Consider the following 22,735-nt stretch of genomic DNA (forward strand, 5'->3'; position numbering starts at 1 on the left):
GTTGACGGTTTCGAAAAGTCAGTGTCACAGATGACGATAGGTATTTTCCCACTGTCTTTTAAGGCACGGTTGACATCAAAACTTTGGAAAGTCCATATACGTTTCAAAGCATAAAACAGTTATGGTCCAAACAAAGAACCATACATGTGTATGTAAAACTTTGTCTGAAGGGATTTTAGTACACAGTAGTTAAACTAGAAAATGCAAATGAAACTTTCTACATTTGATGCGTTCTAAGCACTTTTCTGTAGTTACTTTCCTCCATAATGCTCCAACCCAGAATAAAACAAAGGTTTATAAGACAAGAACACAAGAAATTCTACAAGGGAGTTTAAAAAGAGCAAAATGCATTTAATGTGAAACTTTCCTGTTGGAGTATTTTTTTTTATTTATCAACGTACAATTTATTGGAAACTTTGCTGTATATTTAAACCGAAGCACTCCCTACTAAGTCCATCTAATGTATGCTTTTATCCAAATAATGTGTTTTTTAAATATTTTTTGGAAAATAAGTAGGACAATTACTTCGGAGATTGTATATTTTATTATCAAAGGTTGTCCAATTATTTTTTTTGTGTATATAATACACTGACTACAACCTCTACATTCACACAGTGACAAATAATATAAGTGGAAAAGATATCAGAAGAAGAAAAAACTAAGAAATAGTGTTAATAGGGTTATTACGGCGAATTTATATTGATGTTATCATGTGTTACAGTAAAGTGTGCATGGGAAATAACCGTTTCTATTTTTACTCATCTCATGTTATATATGTAGTAGGGAATTTCCTCTTACATAACAATGTGGCTTCTGTGATAACAGCTGGTTTGAAAGATATAATTATATTCATATCATTCAAGCTACATTTTAAGGTACGTTGTCTACAGTTGTTTTTCGTCATTAACTGCCTCATCATAAACCTTCAAAAATAGACACTAAGGTAAAACGATGTAACACAATCGATATTCCAAGATGTCAGAATGTGTATCAATGATTGGCAGTGTTTCTTTCTTGATAAATATTTCCAGCACTCCCCCTTGTTTATCCATTTCCATTTGCATATCAAAATATTAGTGTAGACATGAAATGATATCAATGATGTGTATCTGTATATGTTGTCCATTCGTTTTTGATGTGTTTTGTCATCAGATTTTGCCATGTGAGTAGGGACATTCCGATTTGATTTTCCTCTGAGTTCAGTATTTTTGTGAGTTTACTTTTTTATAGTTTGTTGACAGATACTAAGACATTTTGATCTGATCTAATATGGAAATTGGCTATTATTTTTATGTTCCTTTTGGTCACATTGCTCCTAACGTTTCTACATATTTTTACATCGATGGCCTTCAAACCTGATGATATGTGCATTATTTACGATCGGACTCACAGGATGTATAAAGTGTTGTTATCATGGTTTTGAGAGATAAATACCACTAAATCTGCCGTCAGGTTTTGATTTAAGCTTGGTATAGTGAAAAAGACTCATCAAAGATGGTGGGTCTCAATTGTGTACGCCAGATTCACGTTTCATCTGCAAAAGGTTTAATATAGAACAAATTTGAAGAGCATTGAGCAAAAGCCATAATCCTTCTGTTCTTATCATCATAATTGTAACATCACCAAAAAGCGACATATCAACGACTTTTGTCACTACTTACCATGCATTCTAGACCACCTCTAACGAACACATATTTCTTTGTTAGTGTAAATGTTGCTCAATCTTCAGTATTCTGTGTAGTGTTTTGTAGACTGTTATTTGTCTTTTCTTCTTTTCTAAAAGAGGTTTTCCATATTAGGCTTCCCTACCCTTTATATCAGCTTTTCTTATTTAAAACTTATCTAAAGAAAAAAAGCTAGAATTTAGTCACTTCAAATGGCATGAAATCTCTGGTGATAGATCCTATAGATTTACAGAAAGCATTGCAAATGACTACTGGTTTTTAATTTAAAATTCAATTTATAATTCACACTATGATTGATCATGTTATAATGGCTAATTTTGTTTTTTTCTTTGCAGCGTACAGGAGTTCATCGTTGTGTCAATGGTGTATAGCCAACAATATCTAGCTTGTGGTGCATTACTATGCAGCGGTAAATATAACACCATATTGTCACCTCGTTGAAAGTATATTTGTTTGACTTGTCTATCATACCAAACTTCCCTTTCACCTTGCGCTTAACATAATCTTAATTTGGTTATTTCCAAGACTTTATATATTTCTCTCTAAATTTCAATGGATAAGTTAACGATTTTGTTGTTTCAGGTGCATCATCTAACTACAATTTTGCCAATCAACACAATTAATTGTTCAAAAACGAGTTTAAATGGACTCAAAGATCAATATATAAATTCCCTAACAACAATCAAAGGCAAAGAACAGTAAATTCAGAAATGTTTGCAAATATTTTATTATTATTAATTCCGATAATGGAACTTGCATTTCACATAATCTCAAACGCATCTGGCTGATAAATTTCAGACAAAAACTTAAACTGTGATCAGACTTCACAGACTCACAAGTCTGATTTAATTGAAAAATTGAACCAACGCTTAACGTATATAATGTACTAGTAGCCCAAATATTTCTAGTTGGGATAGACATCGGAATTCTGGTTGAAGCATATTCTAAAATATGCATAATGTTGACTAGCCTTCAGAAACCAAAACTGTCTCAAATCGGTACGTTTGGTCTATATTGGGTTTTTTTCAGTCGTTTTTGTACTTCGTATCGATCTAATGAGTCACACCCTTTTCATAATATTTGTATAGTATGTTTTATGTTAGGCTATTACAACACTATCCCTATTATTACAACTCTGTCCTCAATGCTTTGTACTTGTTTTTGCTTTCGAACTTTTTTCATCTGAGCCTCCCCGTTGGTCTTGTGTGTACGAAACACGCGTCTTGCGTATTAAATTTTAAACCTGGTACCTTTTGTTAGCTATTGTTCGTGTGTTTCTCTGTCCTATATGTTCGCTCATTTATTTGTATTGTAGTCCTGTCATGTAATATTGTCATTTTAATGTTATATTTAACATTGCCATAAAAGCGGGAGGTTTTGCATGCCCCAAAACCAGGTTCATCCTACCATTTTTATTCTTAAAATGTCCTGTACCAAGTCACAAAAAAGCCATTATATCATAGGTCTTTTCTGTGTGTGTTACATTTTAATGTTGTGTTTCTGTTGTGTCGTAGTTCTCCTCTTATATTTGATGTGTTTCCCTCAGTTTAATTTTGTAATCCGGATTTGTTTGTTTTTTCTGAATCGATTGATGAATTTAGTACAGCGGTATACTACTGTTGCTTTTATTGATTTAGACCGAAACAAGGAATCTGCCAACACGTATTGCATGTGCCATTTCCAAGTCAGTAACCAGTAATTCAGATGTTATCGTTTGTTTTGTATATTTATCAGGCCATTGGTATTCTCTTCTAAATTGTTTTACATTTTGTCATGTCGATGCATGTTATACTAACAATATTAACGGTATCAATTGCTCAGTTGCAGAAGTTCTATTCGACTTGTTTTTGTACTCATAAAATTTGAAGCAGAATTCCTACAGAACCTTTTTACAGACAAAGGGAAAACATCTCTAAGTTATTTGACTGCACTTTAAAATGTATTGGTGATGTTTTTTCAGTCAATAGTCCATATTTCAATGATCCCATACATCTTAAGTACCCTTGTGAACTTGAGTTAAATGATTTAACGGAGAGTATAATGATCTGCATCATACCTTGATCCTTTCCTCGATATTGACAAAGATTGACAACTTCAAAGTATAATCTATAACAAACGTGATGATTTTATTTTTCTGATTGTCAACTACTCAATTCTTAGCAGAAACAAACTCTCTAGACCATTGTATGGAGTTTACGTATCGCAATTAATACATAACGCTGGTATATATAAACACAATATGATTTTGATTTCATTAACAGGAGTTTGCTCTACAAAATACTGCTCCAACAGAAATACAACTGACATCATGTTTACTATTGCGACAATTTGACTAGAGTGTGAATTCCAATTTTAAGCTATGAATGCAAAGCACTCATATCCTGTAGACGCACATGGTCTCGCTCCTTTTGGAATTCATGCGACTTCTATGGTTTTTATTCGTCACGTTGATTTTCGTTACGAGATTTGAGCATCTGTAACCTAACCTTCTGTCACTTTAACTGGATGGGCAAGCACTACATGTATCTTCTTGTTTTGGTTTCTTATCATTTGACTTGATTGACAGGATCTATTGCATTATTTACTACTAGTATCATGTTTTAATTTTGATCAAAAGTAATGATCTATAATTTTTCTGACAAGTTTCATTTACTATTAAATGACCCACCAATTATACTTTAAGTCATGAACTTGAAATGTCTTTTCTGTATATTTTTGTGGGTACAATTATCAGTCTGCAGGGACATCAGTGGTCTCCATTTTCTCATCTTAATTCCTGACTTCTTATAACAACATACATATAATATATCAACCTCAGTTTCATGATCTGCTTGCTAAGTATAACGGATAGTTTTTTTTATCATTTTCTTGAGCTGTTTTAAGTTTTTCGTAAGCCAATAAGTGTTTCCGATAAATTCAATTAAGCATGAGAAGTTTCAAGTTTGCTTTCATTGTTACGTATTGTCATAGCACGAGAGAAAAAAATCCCGCACCCAGAGCCGTGCTTCAACTGGCCCCTAAACAAAAATGTGTACTAATGAATGAATAAATGAATGAATTTTTTTTCAAAAAGAATTACACGTTATGGCAAACAAAACATATATTACATATATGACACAATGATAAACAGCAGAAATCAACAAACATGATACAATGTTAAGTACTAAAAGATGGGTGAAAGATACAAGAGGGAAGTCATACTCTTAGATCGAAAACAAAAACTCTAATTTGACAACTCATTGTCCATGCTGCCTTTAGCATAATTACATTATTTCATAGTCAGAGCTTTATTGGCAGATACACAAATGATCTAGTTTATAAATATTTGACCAAGAATACAAGTATTTTGGTAAAGAATGTAACCTTACATATCTGTATATACAGAACAAACTAAAACAAAATGATGTTCTTCTGCAACAACGTTCATATTACAACAAAGAAATAATCATAATAATCTTGGAGTAATGGTATATCTACCAACTTCGATATTTAATTGAAGTGTCCGACTATGTAGTTTTTCAAGTAATTGAACATCACAAAATAAATTTAAGTAATTATCAAGACAAAAATCTGTCTGAATTCTTTGATGCATACAAAGTTTTTCACATTCAGATAAAGATGCTGACCACTCTTGTAAAACTTTATCATTAATACGTTTTTTTACAATATCAAACCTACATTAGTTATATCATGTGAATTCCACAAAAAGTTCAGGCCAAGATTATACTAGATCAGCAATAATGCACGTCATACTAAAATCCGAAATATGTAAATGAACTAAAACTAAACATCATACAAGATTAACAAAGGGCAGAGGATCTCGACTTGGGACAAGGGTTGGGGTTAAACATGTTTTGTGAGATCTCAGGGGTACATCCCTCCTGTTACCGCTGGGTTTTTTTCCCACCTGTTGTACCGTTTGATAGACCAAAAATTTATTTCTTGTAATGTAATGTGAAGAGCATCATTTCCTGAATGTATGATCCATTTGTTTCGGTGAATAGCAGCCAGCTTATAAAACTGAACTCCCCAAAGATCAGAATTTGGAGAAAAATAATTTTGTTGTTCTCTCCTATTACAGCCTTTTTGTGTACCTCCTGAGAATATTTCATTGTCAGCACTATAACAGTACATGTGTTTTTTATAGTATCTTATCAAATTGATATGTAGATGAAAGTAAACTTCCACACAATTCGAGTAAATGAACAAAAAGTACTGCGTAATTCCTTTCTGTTAAGTTCTGTCATATTATCTGATAAAATGTAACAGCATAGCCATAAACAGTAACAGGAAGGATGTTCAAGACAATTTCAATGATGAATCAAAAAGCTAATCTATTATATGTCAACCATTTCATTTAATATAAGATATCAACACCATATTAAATACATTTCAAAGTAATATACAGTATATTGAATGAAAAAATATGTTTTTTACTTTTGATAACAGCAGAGAACATTGTGCAATTCTAGTGTAGTAGATAGTAACAGAACGGAATTTATTTTAGAATTTTTCATTTCCTAGGCAGATTTTTCATCTGGCAAATACAGTTTCGAAGGATAAATGACATTGTTGTGACCAATCTGAAATGATGTATTTTTCTTAAACTATAAAATAAAGCATTTTTTTTCAGAAAAAAATCCTTTCTGTTACCAACTCTGTGCTGTTGCCGTTGTCCTGTTACTCAAGATTTTTTCATGTTACCAACATCTCTGACTATATTTTAGTATATTTCTAAACCTTTTGTATTACAAATGCTAAAATCAATAATTGGCCTTCACTAAACTATTGCAGGATATACAAGTAAACCACAAATAGTGTTTTAAACTTATTCCTTATTCCCATTAGAAACTTTTTAAAATTGATTCATTTTGGTTACAGGAAAGAATTGGAATTATTTTGTACCGTTTTTGAAATTGTAATTGTTACCACATTTAACAATTGTTTGATTTACAGACAACAGTTCCTAGATCTCCAATGTGTGTTCTTCGATTTGTGCTATTAAAATACCGGGTCTAAAGACTGTTTTTATATTTTTTCTTATTGCCAAAAATTTGATTTTTTCAGATATTGTCTCATTTACATGTCAGCTCCACGCCTCAATTAAACTGATTGAAAGATTATGTCTTCATCATATGAATGTCAAGCACAATCCATCCCATGAGGGGTTAAGTAGTATACCATCATAAAATATATGACAAGAACATAACCCGTATTATGCCAACTGGTTTTAAAATATTTTTGTATTTCCGATGCAGACACTATAACATGTATAAGTGAATCAATATTAAAGCCAAAATATGGAATCTTCAAAGACCTGACAACAGTATCGTAACTAAATTCCTGCTTAACAAGCCTGTTTAAAGGTTTTGTAAGTTTTTGAGGTTAATGCCGCCATTTGTGTGCTTTGTAAAGAATACTGTCATAAAAGATTGGATGTGTATTACATGAACGTATAAGATGTCTGCATGTTGATTTATATTCAGACTTGGGGTAATTGTAATTGTAATCGTTAATCAGCTGTAATTGATTACAATCAATTTTTCATGTAATCATTGTTATCATTAATCAGCCAAAAATCAGTTTACATGTAATTTAATTTAATCAATTACTTTTCAAAATACCCTGTAATCCTGATTACTTTATGATTACATTCTGATTACAATGAAGAAAAAAATCTAAACTGTGTTTATGGTCAATAAATGAACAATTTTGTTATTCTTATTTAATAAATGTTTACATGTTAAGATAGTTTGGTTTACTTTATAAAGCTTGTTAATTGATTTGTATACTTCAGTAAAAAATAAACTGTTACAGTATTGAAAAGTCATCATTTATAGCCTAAGAAGAGACATGTAATAAAATTAGTAAAATATATTTTACTGGCCTTATTAAAAGATATTGTACATATATTCACAATTTAAAGATGTACATATATATATTTGATAATAACTGTTATATTCAAGTAATATTATACTTTTCTTTAATCCTGGATTATGATCCTTTGTTAATATTGTGATTTTTGTCAACTTTGAATTGACATGTAGGTAACCAATTAAGGTTTGTTTTTATTGAAATTTCCAATTGAGTATAGCTGTAGGACAATGAATACGTTAAAAGATTAATTAGACATGTGAAAATTTATCTAATTAGCACAAACTAAATTAAAAGTTGAACAAATATCTTGTTCAAGATAAGCAAATTTTTGTATTTTCTTAAACTGGACATGTAAAATGCAATGATTTATAGGACTTGTATTTTGTTTACAATTTGATTAAACAATTTGATTAAAATTTTACATAGTTTTTATCTGGTAACTTTATTTCATCCATATTTTAATTTCCATAAACTGCACCTTGAAATACATATAAAGTCTCAAAGAGGTCAGAAGACAAACAGCAAACTCTTTATAATGCCATATTCAATGGAGGTCAAAATAATTCAGAGATCAATGCTAATAAAGTGTAATGGGTCATAACCAGTGACACAATGTTCATGTATGTATGTTGTGAACTTTTGTGGTTTAATAAATAGATGAAATTTGAAGTTATCATTTTCTAATGTATAAAACAAAATGCTTTCTAAAAAGTGCTTTAGTTGTATCAAATGTTAATTCATTCATATCATTCAAAATGTTTTTTTTTTAAATTCATTGTAATCAGATGTAATCATGATTACTTTGCTAATGTAATCATTAATTTAATCAGACACTTTCAGAAATGATGTAATCATTAATTTAATTTAATCGTACAAATGACAAAGTAATTGTAATTTAATCAATTACATTGAAAGTAATCGGACCCATCTCTGTTTATATTTACGAATGATTTCATTGTACCGATGATAAAATTCAATAAATGTTTTTGACTAGTCGACACAATATGCAAACTACAGAACAACAACGGATATATGCCATCAACGACTATCATGCAGGATATCAAAAAATAGTGACGCGCTTACTTTACTAATATGCAATCTCGACATTTATACAATTATTTTCACAATATTCGTCCAAACAATTTTCATGACAATATTATTGTACATGTTGTAGTGAAAGACAATTTTATAATTAATTGGACTACAAACGATAAGACATAACACATAATCGAATTGAAACCATAACAGAAACAGAAACAATAATTCCATGAATGTTGGATGTACAAATCACAGAGACACGCCGCACAGCAATGCAAATTCATATTCAGTAAATAAATTAATAAATAAATAAATAATCTTTATAGTTTTTCATCAGCTGAACGTAAGTTATAATTTTGATTATCAGTAAAATGAAAATTTTCTTGTAAATAGTTAGGAACCATACCATTTAATGATTTAAATACAAGTATTGCCTTTTGGTATTGAATGCGTTTTTCCACATTTAACCAGCGTAAACTATTAAACAATAAACTGGATGATGTAATTATGTCAGCTTCTACTATAACCCTAGCAGATTTCTTTAATAACTTATTAAGTTTATTTATTCCACTTTCACAACAGCTTCCCCATATATTGCAACAATAATCAAATAATGGCAGAATATAAGCATTAAAATAGATAATACGTATATGCATAGGTAAATATTTTCTTATCTTTTGTAATAAATTGATTCTGTTTGATATAGTACATGACATTTTATCTATCTGCTGATTCCAATTTAGGTTTTTGTCAATATATAAACCAAGAAGTTTTTCACAATCTACATTTTCTATTTGTTCATTTGAAATATTGATATCTAAACTGTTTCCAGTTGAACAAAGTCTTTGTTTTGAACCAACAATCATTGATTTACACTTTTTGGCATTTAATTTCATACTATTTTGCGAACACCAGTTTTCAATTACATGAATATCATTTTGAAGGTTAGAAGTTAACTGAAGTAAATTATTACCTTTACAATGTAATGTAGAATCATCTGCATATAAATCTATTAATGAATGTTCTATATTAAGTGGTAAATCATTGATATATAAAATAAATAACAGAGGGCCCAGGATAGAACCTTGTGGTACCCCAGTTTTTATGCATTTAGTATTAGACATGACGTTATTGACCTTAACTTGTTGGCTTCATTCAAACAAGTATGACTTAAACCAGTCTAGTGTACAATTTGAAACATTATAATATTCAAGTTTTTTCAATAAAATTATATGATTAACCAGATCAAAAGCTTTCTTTAAATCTAAAAATATAACTCCGTTTATCTCTCCATTATCTATATTTGCCAACCATTCATCTACTAATTTAGTAAGTGCAGTAGTACACGAATGTTTAGGTCTGAAACCTGACTGTGTAGTATTAAGAAGGTCATTACTATTTAAAAATATATACAAACTATTAGCTATATGTCGTTCTATGATTTTTGAGGGACAAGGCAAAACTGCTATTGGTCTATAATTATCAGGATTACAGGCATCGCCACTTTTAAAAATTGGGCAAACTCTTGCAGTTTTAAAAATACTTGGAAATTTACCACTTTTGATGCTTAGATTAAATATATATGTCAAGGCTGGTGCAATGACATCGCTGCACATACTCAAAATATTTGGTCCGACATCATCTAAACCAGTTGCTTTAGACTTGTCAAGTTTTTAAATACATGTTTACATCTAAAATACTCATTTCTGGTATAATGAATTTTTCACTACCCGTTTGTAACTTTAATTTTACAAATTTATTGAGTGCATCAAATCTGGCACCATCATCATTATTACATAATTTGTCATCAACTATACTTTCAGCAATATTTGTGAAATGCACATTAAATGTATTTGCTATATCAACATCATTTTGAATTACACTATTTTTATATTCTAAATGCGTGATATTATTATGTACTTTTTTAGGATTTAGACTTTTGACATACTTCCAAATAGTTTTACTATCTTTACAATTTGAAATAGCATTTTGGAAATATTTTTTCTTTGCCTGTTCTACTAAAAATGTAAACTTATTACGCCAAATTTTATAATTATATATATCACCAATTCTTTGAAAATAATCTCTTTGGAGTATAACAGTTATATTCGGCAATATGACAATGATGATATTGAAAGGCAATTTTATAATTATTTGGACAACAAACGATACGACATAATACAGTATTCCACCGAAACCATGGCAGAAAAACATAAAAAATAAATACATGAATGTTGGATGTACAAAATATCGAGACACGTTGTATAGCAATGTACATTCGTCCTCAGTATAACAGTCATATTCGGGAAAAGGTCACGTTCGATACTTATCAGATAACGACATAGATGTTAAACCACAATCTAAGACGTAGTAAAAATGTCATTAGTTAGTTTAGACACAGACACATCGTATATATCAACCAATTCGAGATGTTGTATATAAAATTTACGGAGTCAGATTTTTAAACTTTCCTCCTCATAACCTGTTAGGGCAGTTTCTGCGTAAGGAGCACACTCCTTTATATGAAGTCAGGAATGTTACTGTAGAGAAATTGATAATCAGGAAGTTGAAATCATTCCGTTTGTCATAGATTTTAGTGTGAAGTCGTCAATTTGTGTCAATATTTGTTTGACGTGTTTGACCATTTCATTTTAACATTTGATTGCGACTTCCGTCCTGAATTTTCCTCGAAGTTCTGTATTTGTATTAGTTTACCTTTTCGCAGTCTATGTCAATTTTTAAAAGTAAACAAAATCAAATACAATGATTTGACATAATAAAAAAAAAAGAAAGAACTATAATATGTAAAAGATTGAATACGACTGGCTGTATGAAGTCAGGAATATTGCAGTTGTTATCTATTCGTTAAATGTGTTTGACCTTTTGATTTTTTCCGTTTGATTAGAGACTTTCTGTTTTGAATTTTCCTTGGATTTTGGTTTTTTTTGTTATTCTATTTCTTGAGTATAAGTGTATGAAATTTAAGCACAAGGTTTCAAACCACAATACGAATGTTGGGACAGATTTAGGGTGGTATTGTCGTAGCTGATTTGTAATTATGGGTCAAAAATGTTAAAAACACAAGCATTGTTACTGGTTCATGGAAAATAAATTGCTTTGAAGACAATAGATTGAGTATACATATTCATATGATGAAATCATAATCTTTCAATCAGTTTAATAGAAGTCTGGAGCTGGCGTGTCAGTTAACTGCTAGTAGTCTGTTGTTATTTATGTATTATTGTCATTTTGTTTATTTTCTTTGGTTACATCTTCTAACATCAGACTCGGACTTCTCTTGAATTGAATTTTAAATGTGCGTATTGTTATGCATTTACTTTTCTAAATTGGCTAGAGGTATAGGGGGAGGGTTGAGATCTCATAAACATGTTTAACCCCCGCCGCATTTTTGCCCCTGTCCCAAGTCAGGAGCCTCTGGCCTTTGGTAGTCTTGTATTTTTTTAATTTTAGTTTCTTGTGTACAATTCGGAAATTAGTATGGCGTTCATTATCGCTGAACTAGTATATATTTGTTTAGGGGCCAGCTGAAGGACGCCTCCGGGTGCGGGAATGTCTCGCTACATTGAAGACCTGTTAGTGACCTTCTGTTGTTGTTTTTTCTATGGTCGGGTTGTTGTCTCTTTGACACATTCCCCATTTCCATTCTCAATTTTATGTATGGATCTGTATGAAGTTTTAGCTCAAGGATGGTGGATGTTTTTTTAAGTGTTGTCGTAGTTATTTTGTAATAAGGGACCAAAAAAGAGTCCCAAAACTAATATATTTCCGGTTTGCATACAATCATTTGAGTCATATCCAGCTTTGTTAGACATCACGTGACTCTTGTGACGTAGCAGGCCGCCCTTTTGGACTCATTTTGTTCCAATTAAAATGCATAGGTGCTTCAATGAAGTTCAATTTTCCCATACTCTGACCCATTTTCTAACGTTTGTAACTACATCCTTGCTATTTGAAAATAAGTCTGCCTAGAAATGTTGGTTCTGACAGTTTAATTGTCCTCATTATTTCCCAGCTGCCTCAATGTTTAATATAGAGACCCCAAATCTATCTGTACGTCAAATACAAAAATTCTGTAAATAAAAATAATACTTTGCAACTCTGAGAATATAAAAACATACCACTGGCAAAATATTCTAATTGATTTATATATGAAAAAAATATTTTCTCAAGTGTGAATTGAAAATAAATAGTTAACACTGAAATTTATAAGGAAATGTTTTTCATTTTTTTTTCTTTTTTTTCCCTTTTTACTTCATTTAGAAAAAATATATATATTTTCTTTTTAGAACGACAAAATTGTGTTCGTCTCGAAAGTTAAAAAAATAATTCCCAGCAATACATGAATTCTCTGTACATTTTAAAGGGGCCCTAGCTGTCAAACTCGTGTTCACCGATTTGACACAAAATCTCAAATTCTCATATTGGACTTATAACATACTAAAACGAATATCCTAATATAAAGGGTCTAAAATAAACAATTATAGGTGCATAAACTCTAATTTTGTATCAGCATGCTGTGTGAATTTTAGTAAAGAAACCATCTAATTAACAATCAAATTGACCATCCGTTATATAACCCGTTGTAAAGATAAACACAGATATAAACTAGAATTGCCATTGCAAGCAATAGCGGATGTCACCCTGGTTCCCCAATTGCCACTAAACGGCAGCCATTTTGATTTTTTTTACATCAGTGAATGCAGATATATGTATTACAAAAGATCTTTTTTGACGGTTTTCATAGCGTTATGTACGTTTTTCAATTTTCAACAATTGTGCTGTTTCCATGGCAACGGCGACCATTTTGAAAATCTGAAGGTAAAATGCAACATCTTTGTTTGATGTTAACCATTTTTGTACAGTTTCACTTAGTTTTGAGCATTTCGATATTTTTGCCTTGTTTCCATGGTAACGGCAGCCATTTTGGAAATTCCAAAGTTAAATGCCACATCTAGATTTAACAGACAACATTTCTGTAAAAGTGTTATACATTTTAAAAGAATTTTCAAATTTTTGATATTTTTGATCAGTTTCTATGACAACATCGTAGTTCCAATGAATCTCAAAATCATCCACAGCATGTTTATAGAGGACAGCTATATTGTATAAAAATATGATGATTAAAGCTTCTGACAATGGTTATTAACATTCTGGTATAGTTCCATTACAATTGGTCCATAAGATTCCGAGAAATAGTATGGACAAAATGTGTGGAATAATAATAACTAGAGGCTCTAAAGAGCCTGTGTCGCTCACCTTGGTCTATGTGAATATTAAACAATGGACACAGATGGATTCATGACAAAATTGTGTTTTGGTGATGGTGATGTGTTTGTAGATCTTACTTTACTAAACATTCTTGCTGCTTACAATTATCTCTATCTATAACAGTACTTTCTGTGGAAAATTTTATTGAAAATTTTCAAATTTTAAGAAAATTGTTAAAATTGACTATGAAGGGCAATAACTCCTTAGGGGGTCAATTGACTATTTTGGTCATAGTAACTTATTTTTAGTTCTTACTTTGCTGTACATTATTGCTGTTTACAGTTTATCTCTATCTATAATAATATTCAAGATAATAACCAAAAACAGCAAAATTTCCTTAAAATTACCATTTCAGGGGCAGCAACCCAACAACGAAATGTCCGATTCATCTGAAAATTTCAGGGCAGATAGATCTTGACCTTATGAACAATATTACCCCCATGTCAGATTTGCTCTAAATGCTTTGGTTTTTGAGTAATAAGCCAAAAACTGCATTTTACCCCTATGTTCAATTTTTAGCCATGGCGGCCATCTTGGTTGGTTGGCCGGGTCACCGGACACATTTTTTAAACTAGATACCCCAATGATGATTTTGGTCAAGTTTGGTTAAATTTGGCCCAGTAGTTTCAGAGGAGAAGATTTTTGTAAAAGTTAACGCAGGACGACGACGGACGACGACGACGACGGACGCCGGACGCCAAGTGATGAGAAAAGCTCACTTGGCCTTTCGGCCAGGTGAGCTAAAAATAGGAAAAAGAATCGTACAATAACAATATCACCCGACCTCCGTCAGGATGACATAATAAATAGCGAACTCGTGCTATTGGATTTTTCTAGTTCTGTTGATTACAAATTATACATGTTATAGGTAAGAAAAACATTGAATCAATCAATAAACCCTTAATTGTTTCACTTTCAATGGCGACATTCCACTAGCTGATCACGCCTTGTTCATCTCTAGCTGAAAGTTGAACTTTTAATTCCTTGCAAGTGAATTGATCTAGTTGATACATTGTAAGGATCACTATAAAATTTTAGCACAAGGTTTCAAACCACATTAGGATGTTTGAGATTTATTATTGTTGGGATTGTCGTAGCCATTTTGTAATTAGTTGTAAAAAATAAACGTTATTCATGTTTCCTGAAAATGCTTTTTGTATTTTGTTTGATATATCATCAAAAAATGAATGATTTTTGTTCTTTGATTTGCCTAATCTGACATATTATATTTCGTTTTTTTTTTTTTAATTTTTGGCCCGGTTTTAAACTTGTAGAGATTATGGTCCAAAGTGTCCAAAATTAAACTTATTTGATGTCATCGAAATAATTGGGTTTCTTTAATATGCTGTATCAACAATGTATTAAGATTTTGGATGTTGGAACATAAAAAGGTGTATGCATGTCCAATTTTGAATTTGTATGTTCTAAGCCGTAACATTCATTCTGGGTCAGAAACTGATGCTATGTCAAATATCTAATTACAATCCAAATTAAAGAGATGTACTGCACAATTAATAAAAATAAAAGTTAGAAGCATTGTTAGGTGGATTTTCTTCAAATAAGAGAAATTGGCTGTACTTCTTTTAACTATTTCATTGCCCTATTCTCGTCCTTAAAGATGTGTCACGCCTACAGATTTCCATAGCAATTCCTTCCTGTTGCTTAAGTTCGATTTCGCGACGTAATACATTTTTTATTTTAACAATTCGAATTCATCCGATAAGGCCTAAATTCTATTAATTTGTATGGGTTTGGTTTTAGTAAAATGTCAATTAGAGAAGATATATATATATACATTTGAATGATACTATATTTTTGTAGTGGTTTCACATATACATGGAAAATACCAAATTTCTTTAATAAAGATTGGATAATAATAAAAATCTGTTATACTAGTAAAGCAAATATTATTTGAACAGCTTCTTCATGATAAGCATTTGCTACAGTCCAAAATTCGTCAAAAAGTATTTGCATATTCAGTATTTAAAAAAAAAAAGCTGATGATATGGGGTAGGTAGTGACTTAGTAGATCGAAACGATACCCCGTCCTGGAATGTTCGTTTACGGGCCCTGATTAACCGTTTGACTCATAAAAGGATTTTTTTTGTATTTAATTCAGTTTTTAGAATTTTATTCCATCCGTTGCTTTTCTTTCGTCACGTTTAATTTATATGTTACAGCAGATGTAAGGATGTATTGCCAGTGGCAACCGTCAATTCCAAAAATAGTTTGTTCTGATAGATAGAGACTAAATAAATAAGATATTCATAAGAATAAAATCGAAACGATCGGATTGGTACTTAAGGGGGTTTGCGGGTCTAAATCATTTATATAGGATTTCTCTATATTTTTCTATAAATGAACTTTATCTTATAGTTAACAGAAAAATAAAATAAAAAAGTGGGGTCACCGTTCATTTGCGCTCACAGTCTGCCTTCGAAAGAAGCATACATTTTTGTAAAGGTGTTTTTTTTTCTGTTGAAGTAATAGGAGAAATAAAGGTAATATCGAAAAAAAAAGAAAGAAATTTATTACAGAAATCGCTCAAATTTTACAATAATTTAGTTTAAGTACAGCTTATATATTATATTAAAAAATATAGGTCACCGATGAGTTAAAAAAGATATTTAAATTTTAAAGCCAAAAAATGGCATTTTTCCACCAAAGGGAGATAATTTGGAACTTTTTCAATGATGTATACATTTTAAAAGTCCTCTGGGGCCAACACGAATTGTTTGTTTTGAATGATTTTTGTACCATATGATAAGTAACAATTCTACAAAAGGTAACAAATAAAATTTGAAATGAAAAACAAATAATTTTTTTTTCTGAAATTTTTATACCCTCGAGCCTCCTTAATAACACAAATAAACATGTATCAATTACCCGCAAAAAAAGTTTGTTTATAAAAATTAACTCACACAATATATGTTGTACCTGTTTGTCTGTTATCAATATATGGTTTACTGATTGACCAGACATATAATCTGGTTCTCTTACCTGTACCACAACTACTAGTATTGCTCTCCTCTTTAAATAGAACCAGTATTCAACAGCCTCGTTTTAAAACTAGGAAAACACCTTTTCTAATTATAACTTTTGGAAGAAGATAAATTTATTCTAGTTGTTTCTGGAATCTCTTCTACTGTACCCATGGAAAAAGGTAATTAATAAGGAGCATAACATTAACTGGCACATTCTATTTTACTGTTCCGCTAGACTCAACAGGAACATTTCTTTTCCTAAACTGTTCCGTTTACATACAGTTCAACAGGTACAGCCTACAGGAACATTCCAGTTTTAAATTTATTGTTCCCACCCAAGAAAAGTTCTGTGATGAGTCAGTTTGGAACTTTCGTAGTTTCGAGAGAATAATAGATCGGTCGTGTCAATTGCCATTGGTTGTTTTTTTTGCACAATAGTTACCCAAACTTGATATCGGACAATATAGAAAAATCTCCCTCTTCATATTAATTTATGATCTATTATTGATATATAAAAAATATATCATGAGATTTTGAGTCAGAATTGCGCACTTATAATCCTTAAATACTAATGACATATATGCTTGGTATCCATATGTCGATGATCATGTCATATGTCTATAAGATATATATATATATATATATGTCGATAGTCCACAAGAGAGACGAAAGATACAAAAGGGACATTCAAACTCACAAGTCGAAAATAAAGGACAACTTTTAAGCCAGAATAACAAACTAGGTAAGAAATAATTTTTGGACACGTAACTGTTTTCATGTTGAAAAAGACTCAAAAAGATATCAAAGTATATGCTTTTCAAATCGTTCTTTAAGATATTTCCCGAAATTAAGAAAAAAAAAATGACGAGATTTTGTGAAACTTTCAATCAGGGTGAAAAAAAACCATCCTTTTCAAACATGTCAAATCGATCTTTTTTATATTTCCCAAACTGATTAAGAAAATAAATAAATGACGAAATTTTGTGAAAGTAAAGAACTTTTCAACATGTGATAAACATTTAAAAGACAAAAAAAATTTAAACTCATCCAATAAACAAATTTAAACAGTCTTGGATATACATTATTTATTGGGTGGAATAATGAAGAATAATTTTTAGAAATAAATATAATATTGAAAGGAATTGACGAAACAGGTAATATCGTTTCATATATATAGATTTTGTTTTCAACTTGTATCTCAACTTCGGTTAAAATATGGGCCTTTGAAAGGCTGAATGTTGACAAATTTTCAATTGCAGCTAGAGATACGTTGTCACCATCTTTTCTGTGTGTATGTTCTAATTGGCTTATTTTTTTCTTGTTTTTAACAGAATACAATTAAACTTGGTGATTGGAAGAAATAAACAGAGGACACAAATCTAAAATTATAATAAATATACTTGTAAGGGAATTGTGCTTTACACGTTGTACTTTCTGATCACTGTAATTATGACAATAGCAATTGTTTTATAGCAGAATCTTACATGGAAGTTAAATTTACTCAGTGCTCGGTGTGAAATACAGGTATTTGAAGAACAAAATCCAGAATTTTGATTGGTTATATCATATTCGAATGATATTGAAATGAAATTGAGAATGGAAATGTTACTTACTCAAAAGTTTCCTGAAAAAGGATGTTAACAATTTTGAATAAATAATTTTACAACTTAGTAACGTCTTGGAGAAGACGTTACTAAGTTGTAAAACTTGTGTCTGATCCTTTTGTCATTTTGAACAATAAAATATGTTTAAACTAACAATTTTGAAAGAGTGGACATGTAGACGTTCAACTTAATTTCTATTTAAAAAAGTCAGAGGAAGGCATTCTTGGTACTTTGAAGTATTATAAAACGCAGCATATAGAGAGACCTATAGTTTAGATTGACTTATAAAATATCGTTACATTTCTTTAAATGAAAGACTGGAGATATACAAAAGGGATCATAATTTTGCCATTCAATTTTTTGTTTCATATTTGATCACAATTAAGTCCAATGCGACATTATGTTTCTTCTGAAATCTAACAGAAATATTCAAATATATAAACTATGGATAACAAAATTTAAGGAAATTACAGAAGATGTGTTATGAGTGCCAAACTGTGATAATTCTCCATCCGAGCCACAATATATAAAAAGTTAACAATTATAGATATATGTTCTAACTTATTCGGAACAAAATCCATGGTCTTATTCAGAACAAAATCTATGGTATCAATAATAAAGACAATAAGACAATATTTTTTTTGTTTGTTTTGGTGTCATCGTATATAAGTCTTCATTGCCCCCCCCCCCCCCCCCCATATTGCATATTGAACATCATCCAGAGTAACGTAGTTTATGCAGTTGCATTCGCTTCTTTGTAAGTCATATTCAATGACTTCTGGTAGATGGGGTCGGTCAAACGGACTGATCTGAAAACTGACAATGTCACATGTAATAGATCATTACACTGCTCGTGTTACTTTTTATATTCATTGTTTTTGTTTTCCCTTTTCTATTAGACAGGGTAATAAACTGCAAAAAATATGAATAATGAAATCTATAGACCAGGCAATCAAGACTGGAGAACAGGAAGGAACGCAGCCCAATGCAACAGATATATGTTTGAAAATCAACTTCATTGTGATATAACATTTATGGTGGGTTCTGGAGACCAAAAGCAGGAAATTTCGGCCCATAAATACACACTCATATCGCGTAGTGAGGTGTTTGAAGCTATGCTGGTTGGTCCGTTACATGAACATTCAGATCATATTGAAATACCGGATGTTGATCCTGCTTCTTTCCGGAAGCTTTTAGAGTAAGTTCTGTCATCATTGTTTTTATGTATAATTATAAATCTAAATTTGATTGATTGTTGATGTTTAACGACACTTACACTACAGTACTATTGACTATATCTTGGTGGCTAGTTTGTATTAGTGGAGGATGCTGGAGATGATTATCGACCTTCGGCGGAAAAACGGAATTGCACTTACCACGTGTGGGATTAAAACTCAAAATCTCATTTATAACTTTTTCAAAGAAAAATATATGGTACCTTAACAACATTAAAAGCGATGATACATGTTAGCTGTAGACTGGACAATTCAATAAATAAAAATTTTGTTTCAGTGTTTTGATATGAATAAAAATGCATGGAAGATTTTGGACATTGCACCCAAAAAAAAATCCGAAATATTCAAAATTGAAGAAATTGAATGCTAGTGTGATATATTTTGATCTTTTATTTTTTAGATATATGTATTATGATCAGACCAGACTTGATGAACAGGACGCTTACGGACTTCTGTATGCCGCCCGAAAATACTTAGTGACCGACTTAGTCAGACGTTGCTTACAGAGATTAAAAACAAAAATGTCCATAGATAACGTCTGTATTATACTTAGTTATGCCGATGACGACGGGACGATAAAACTTTGTTTAGATTATATATTTCGGTATCCGTTAGAGGTATTAGAATCAGATGGCTTTAAGGAACTTTCGCCAGAATATATTAAATTAATTATATCGGACAATCGACTTGGTGTCCGAGAGGAAAACATATTTGACGCCATTATATTGTGGTCTGGGCGAGAATGTCAAAGACAAGGAATCGATATACTTCCGGAAAATCAGTGGAAAGTTTTAGGCGATATATTGAAATTAATTCGTTATGGTAGAATGGATAAAGTGTATTTATTAAATGTATGTAAAAAGTTTTTACCACAAGACTCATATATTGATATAGTAGAAAATATAGCATCGCATATTGACGAGAATATTCATCGAGGTTCGGAATCTTTGAACTTAACGAGACCTTTTCAAAATTCCAGAGTTGTGCATTCGCATTTAACATGTGGAGCGGAAGTTCGACCACAAGAATATTTAAGACGTCAGGGTGAAGTTCTGGACGGTACTAACGTTTCTGTCGATGGAGAACACGATTCTGCTACATCGGACAATGATGGCAATGTTTCAGAAATGGAGCAAATTCCATCTGTATTCACTCGTCGATCGGATAGATTTAAAATATATCGGTTTGGTAATAACTCATATGTAAGAGGCAAAACATACGATATGCATACACCAGAATCAATATCGTTTTTGACATCACATAATGTAAATCTTCGTTCCATATATCTTTACGGTAGCTGTGAGGGGGAGGGGGATTATCACATACATTTAGAAATATTCGAAGATTTAGGTGGTCAGTTATCTCTAATGCATTCGTCAGAAAGAGATATAACAACGAACGGTTCCACAACACCATACGAATTCGATCTGGAACCTTCCATTAGAATACAAAGTGAAAGGGTATACACAATAAGAGCATTATTTGAGGGACCTCCCAGTTATTTTGGTACAAATGGTATTTTAAATGTTTCTAAAAATGGAGTATCGGTAATTTTTATTACAAATGATGAATTAGGTTTGAATTTAACAACATCAGAAGGTGGTCAATTCCCAGGACTACTGTTTGAAAGGTAGTCACAAAGGCACCCAGAGCGAACGCATGAACCGATTGCAACTCTGGTAAAAAAAAACCAAATAGGATCCTCCAAGCAAATCGCTCAATGCACTCAGGTAAAGATGCGTACGTTCTTGGCGCCTGATCTGACCCTAGTAAACAGTTGAACATTGGGTAGTTGTTACGGAATGGCTTGGGTAAAGTACCCCGTAAGGGTGTGTACCTGTGTAGTTATAGGTGTGGTTCGACGGACGGGGACTTTCAATTTCATTAAACCTCATATCTCTGTGATCACAAACAAATAGTATGAACCAATAAGTAAGTAAGTAAGTAAGTGTTATTGAAATTGAATACAGACATTTTGCCTATAATTAATTACAACCACTACAAAGTGAACATATACGTCTGTATGTAAACTGGGGGAAAATATACAAAATTAAGTGATTAGTATATATATTATACGTCTTGTTTTAATATAACGGATTATATAATTTTGGGGCATAACATTTGTTTTAATCTATCGCATAGATATAGCTCATTGTCAAAACATTACTTACAGGGTTATGGCTTAATTTGCAAAGAAAATCTTAAGATAAGATCGAAATACTGTTAAGATGATGTGTTATTTTAAATCCCATGTAGATACTTACAATTCTGAAACAGAAGGAACCATTTAGAAAGCCGAAGAAAATTAATTTTGAAACAGTTCAAGTATAGTTCAGTGTTTAAATTCCAAAATTAAGGGTCGTGAACTTTTGCGTCAAGGTGTCGGGGAATGAAGTCCGATTTAAAATGATAAACTTGTCAAAATTATAAAGAACCCACGGGCGAGAGTGACGAAAGATGAGAGTGTCGAATGCAAATTATTTTTGGGAAAATATAGTAAATGCAGATAAAAGATGGCATTACTAATTCGATTCAAGAGTGAAAATAACTCGAGGAAAATAAAACTTGATTGAAAGACTAACTTTTACTACCGGTAATCGTAAGTGCGAGCTTGTGTTTAACTTTGCTAAAAATAATTCAAACCCAATGAAGAACAGTCGATATAATGGTAAAACTTCAAGCGAATATCAAAAACATTAAGGATTATAGTGAAAAAAGAATATTTACTATGTATATATAACTGTTTATATACAATATAAAATGTAGAAATGTATATATAGATATATATGAATGTGAATAGACGAAAGACACTATGTAAATCAAACTTGTCAAATTTGTGTTATCTTATTAAAAAACAAGAAAATCAACGCTAATTTTTTTTCGTAAATTAAGTTGATGGTGAGCATTTTCTTCTTTCTTTTATCATGATATACCGTGATTCGCAAGTTAAGTAGTTGTATGTTATCATGGTTATATCGCGAAGTTGTAGGGGACGACAACTTGATTTTGAATCTGTTTAATAT

The 22,735-nt window shown here is 31.3% G+C and overlaps 1 protein-coding gene across 5 annotated transcripts; it reads left to right on the forward strand.

Moving 5' to 3' along the window:
• The first annotated feature begins 776 nt into the window (after positions 1-776).
• Positions 777-22,579, forward strand: LOC139528620 (BTB/POZ domain-containing protein 2-like). Of its 5 annotated transcripts, none has more exons than XM_071324665.1 (4): positions 777-875; positions 2,028-2,094; positions 19,377-19,675; positions 20,113-22,579. In XM_071324665.1, the coding sequence occupies exons 3-4, from the start codon at positions 19,401-19,403 to the stop codon at positions 21,344-21,346; spliced, it is 1,509 nt and encodes a 502-aa protein (XP_071180766.1). In that variant the 5' UTR covers positions 777-875; positions 2,028-2,094; positions 19,377-19,400; the 3' UTR covers positions 21,347-22,579. The 5 variants fall into 5 exon arrangements, 4 of the variants coding, with proteins under 4 accessions (XP_071180766.1, XP_071180765.1, XP_071180764.1 ...); XR_011665646.1 differs by lacking the exons at positions 777-875; positions 2,028-2,094 and adding an exon at positions 17,247-17,615 and having other exon boundaries at positions 20,113-21,733; positions 21,919-22,579; XM_071324664.1 differs by lacking the exon at positions 777-875 and having other exon boundaries at positions 2,026-2,094.
• The last annotated feature ends 156 nt before the right edge of the window (positions 22,580-22,735 follow it).

This window comes from Mytilus edulis, chromosome 6, assembly GCF_963676685.1.
Source record: "Mytilus edulis chromosome 6, xbMytEdul2.2, whole genome shotgun sequence".
Taxonomy (NCBI): domain Eukaryota; kingdom Metazoa; phylum Mollusca; class Bivalvia; order Mytilida; family Mytilidae; genus Mytilus; species Mytilus edulis.